Source organism: Triticum urartu, unplaced genomic scaffold (genome assembly GCF_003073215.2).
Source record: "Triticum urartu cultivar G1812 unplaced genomic scaffold, Tu2.1 TuUngrouped_contig_6427, whole genome shotgun sequence".
NCBI lineage: Eukaryota > Viridiplantae > Streptophyta > Magnoliopsida > Poales > Poaceae > Triticum > Triticum urartu.
Window position 1 is genome coordinate 1 of NW_024117189.1, and position 4,469 is coordinate 4,469.

General features: G+C 43.6%; 1 protein-coding gene across 1 annotated transcript; it reads left to right on the forward strand.

The window, feature by feature from the left end:
* Window positions 1–4: 4 nt before the first annotated feature.
* Window positions 5–2,885, forward strand: LOC125530598 (the record flags this gene model as incomplete). Its single annotated transcript, XM_048694986.1, has 6 exons — window positions 5–87; window positions 205–400; window positions 489–569; window positions 1,371–1,478; window positions 1,557–1,826; window positions 2,611–2,885. Coding segments are annotated over 6 exons (834 nt in total), but the record flags the coding sequence as incomplete, so codon positions are not given.
* Window positions 2,886–4,469: the final 1,584 nt, after the last annotated feature.

A 4,469-nucleotide genomic window follows, 5' to 3' on the forward strand; every position in this document is an offset into this window, starting at 1 on the left:
GAGAGCGACGGCGCGCGATGCGCCCACGGAAGACGAGGAGGTAAAGCTGAGCCTCGTGGCAAGGGTGGGCAAGGTCCTGTTCCAACCGTGAGTCTTCTCCTACATTTGTCCGTCCACCATTTCATTTCTTGAACCTGTGCTTCGTGTCACATCACATTGTGATTAATGCGCAAAGAGCTGCTTTCTTTGGGTGATGTTGTGTAGCGGACCTAGCGGCGGACCCGTCTCCCTGGACTCTGTCCGCGACGCAGCAAAAGCAGGGGCAGAAGGATCGAGGAGCCAGGTCCGTAAATCGTTCTATACGAATTTGCCCGGCAAGTGTGTGGATGAGATTGGGATGTATATTGGGAAGCTGACGGATCTGAAGTTCGATTCATCAAAAAAGCACTACCATGTCAAGGTTCGGACGTCCCGACAGTTTGAGAGTTATACCTGGTTATTTTTCAGATGAGTGTGAATTGACTTTGGGGCCTGTAAATACCTGATAGGTGTTTGACAAGCAGCGAAGTGATACGACGATGTCTTGCAAATGCACCGTGCAAGAGGATGGGAAGCTTGTGATCCACAAGGTCTGTATAGTATACATTTATGTCCTTTCTTTTGGTTTTCAGATCTCAGCGTGACAGTTAACGTTTAGCGCTAACACAGTATGAAATATTGGGATTGTGCATAGTTTTGTTCTTTTACGCCTGACAATTAAGTCGTCTCAATTTATAAGTTGGTATTCATTGAGACGATGTATGCTGCTAACTTTTTAGCCATCAATTATCATGCTTGTCTTTGTTCAAAGGAAATTTTTGGGCAATTCAGATGAAGGAATGCGTAAATAGAATCAGTTTGTATACACGATATCATTCACTATATGCGTACCACTATATGTGGTCTTCTGATTGCCACTCAAGTGGGCGGTGTTTCCTTCTTTCTCTAAAGCAGCCGTGTCTCTTGTCTGTGGTCTATAACTTGGACAATTAGCTCTGAACTCAGTATGTTTTTTAACTCAAAAAACTGCAGCAATAAAACTCAGTGTGACAGCATTGTTATGGAAAAGCAACTATGTTTGCTTGAAATGAGTTGAATGGAGATTGTTTCACTGGCAGATGTAGGCTATAGTCGATGCGATTATTATTCTTTTTTGCCTTGTTTCTTTTCATTCTACTGCTGATTTTGTTGGGCATAACATTTTCCCTTAGATAGGTGAGGAGATGTGCAAAATTTCATTTATACCATGTATAGGGCCAGTTGGTTAGGTTATAATACGTGGCCCACATACTGTGGCTTGTGCTAAATTGCTCAGATATACTATTCATTACAAGCCGCCAGCTAACAATGGTTTTCTTTCTCATTAGTCTCCACTGTTACTTCTCGTGCAGGTTGAATTGAACCAGATACGGCAGCTGGTGGAGGACATATCCTGCCTGTCCAAAGATTTTGATTTAAGGCTGATGTTGCGTACAAAAAGGATCCTGAAGAACATAGACGTGAGTTCATATTAGAACTACCTTGAGCCTTTCTGTTACGATCTTATCTTCTGCAGACTCATCTGATATCACTTGCAGCCTGAAGTGGAAAATGCCATAAAGAGCTTAGTGTCTTCAGCTATTGTTGATCCTGATGCCAAAGGGGGACTTAAATGGCCACTTGGGAATGAGTCGATTGGTGAGAGGTTCAGCATAGTTGGGGTGTGGCATACAAGCTATAGTGCTTTCAGGAATAAAACCTTAAGGTTGAAGCTCAGGTGTGCTGACCGGTTTGACCACCGGAGCTCCACTGGAGAGATTTCCAATGAAGTTACCTTCAAACTAACTGGCATATCTGAGAGACTGCAGGTTACTACACGATAAATCAATTCATAAGATAATATATTTTTTGACGTGTTTTCATAAGATAATATCATTTTTTTTATTTGTGATGTTCCTGAGCAAATTATTTGGTTGCATGTGGTAGGGGAACTTTTGGTCTATGGGTGTATATACACCCTATATGGAAAAACATATTAGTAATTAAATAAGTGAAAAAATTCTGAAAATATTTTTGAATTAAAGTTGACCTTCCATTGCTTGTAAGAAAAAATCCATAAAAAGATAAAAACCTTTTGACTTCTTTTCAGAAAAAATAAAAGTTTCGGCAAGAATAGTGTGAACAGTGACCTATAATAGCAAATAATTTTTGTTTTCTTGCCATGAAGTCAATGCTGAGTTTTTGTTCTCAGAAATTTATATACTAGTGCAAAAGAATGTCAAGTTTATTCCAAAAAAACTTCTAAACTTTTGACTTTTTTGTAATTATTAAAAAATAATCTCATATAAGGTGTATATACACCCAGGAACTGAAGGGTATTTCCCGTTGCATGTGTGACTTACCTGCATTTTATACTGGCTTTGCTTGACCTAATGTCCAAACAACAACCCTCTTGTGGCTATTTCATACGCATGTAATGCGCACACCTAATATCCTGTTTTAGTGCTGACATTTGGCTACTCTCAATTGGAATTACCATGTCATGTGCACACCTAATATTCTGTTCTCCTACCAACATATGAGTGCTTTGTGTTTTCTAACCGACTGTGGATTGAACAGCACAATGATTCTGTCTCCTTAAGCATTTACCAGGATGGGAATGAAGAGGTGGACACTCTGAAGGGGATGCTGGACTCTGCGGTGCAGATGATCTGGGACACTGTTTTGAGCTACAAGATCAAGCCTTGAGCTTGGGTATGCTTCTTTTTTTTCCGAAACGGAGGCAAAAGATTTGCCTCATCTATTAAATAAGAAGAGGATAGAGTTTGTTACAAGGGCACACTTTTAGACGGCATGGAAGATTACTCACACAAAATAATGTTCCCTAATATTTCTGCTCCGGCGGTGATCCAAAGGTTTGCCTCGCAGATGATGTTGTTTAGCAAGATTGGTGGCGGAGCACTCCTGTTCCGGAAAACACGGGCATTCCGCTCGTTCCAAATGGTCCATGACACGAGCATGGTTAGAGAGGCCATGGCCTTCCTGTTGGGGACTCCGGCACCGGTCCTATTTGTCCACCATTCCTTGACCGAACTCTCAAGATGCCACATAGAGGTGTCCATATGATGAAGCCCAAATTTTGCAATGACCAAGTTCCATAGCCTAATAGTGAAGCGGCACTTGAAGAAAAGGTGCGGTCCACTTTCTTGCTCTCGCTTGCAAAGGGTGCAAAGACCACAATTTGGCCATCCACGTTTTTTTAGTCTATCTGCAGTCCAAATTCTGTCTTGGATAGCCAACCAAGCGAAGAATTTAGCCTTTGGTGGCGCCCAAGTTTTCCAAACCATTTGGTCCATGGGAGAGAGAACCAAGCCAAGGAATTGGGCCTTGTAGGCGGAGGCTGCAGTGTAGTGCCCGCTTGTCGTATGCTTCCACACAATAGTATCTTCAGAGAGTGCATCCAGATGTACATCATTCACAAGTGTCCATAGTGTGAAGAATTGTCGGATGTGCTCAGCGGAGACAACCGTGGAGGTGTTGATCTTGAGGATCCATGCATTATTTTGTAGGGCCTCCCGCACCTTCCAATTCTTCCTTGAGGAGGCCCATATGATGAAGTCCAAATTTTGCAATGACCAAGTTCCATAGCCCAATAGTGAAGCGACACTTGAAGAAAAGATGCGGTCCACTTTCTTGCTCTCGCTCCAGTTTGTTGATATTGTGAAGAATGCCCGGCGGTATGACCAAAGATGTGATGAAATAGACTGCTTGCGAGGTGGCGACAGACTTAACAAGGGTCGTTCGTCCAATGGTGGTGATGTTTTGCCCCTCGTATGTCACCAACTTGGCCGCAATTTTGTCCTCAAGAAATTGCAAATCCACCTTCTTAAGCTGCCAGACGGACAATGGAAGACCCAAGTATCTTATGGGGAAGGACGCCCTGTTAGCTGGCAATCCTTGCAGAATGTGCTCCAGGTTTAGGTGATTGCATCGAATGGGCACAACCGAGCTCTTGTGAAAATTGGTGCATAGTCCGGTGACCTCCCCAAATCCGCGCAAAATGGCCGAGAGGTTGTCAATATCTTTTTTGATTGGAGCCATGAAAACAACCGCATCATCTGCATAGAGTGAAGTTCGCACCATGATCCCTCTCCCATGAATTTTGTGGAGTAGTCCTTTTCGGGTTGCCAGCTCCAGTAGTTGTTGGAGTGTGTCAATTGCAATGACAAAAAGGAGCGGGGATAGGGGGTCCCCCTGCCGAAGGCCCCTACCGTGCTTGATGGGGTTGCCAGCCACCCCGTTTAACAGAATCCTAGAAGATGATGTGCAAAGAAGAGCCGCAATCCAATCCCGAAACTTGGGGGGAAACCCCCTCCGCCGAAGGAGGTCGAGGATGTATTCCCATCTGACCGAGTCGAAGGCTTTGCGTATATCTAGCTTGAACAGGAGAGACGGAGTCTTGCATTTGTGTAGCCTACGGGCCAAGTTCTGGACACACATGAAGTTATCGT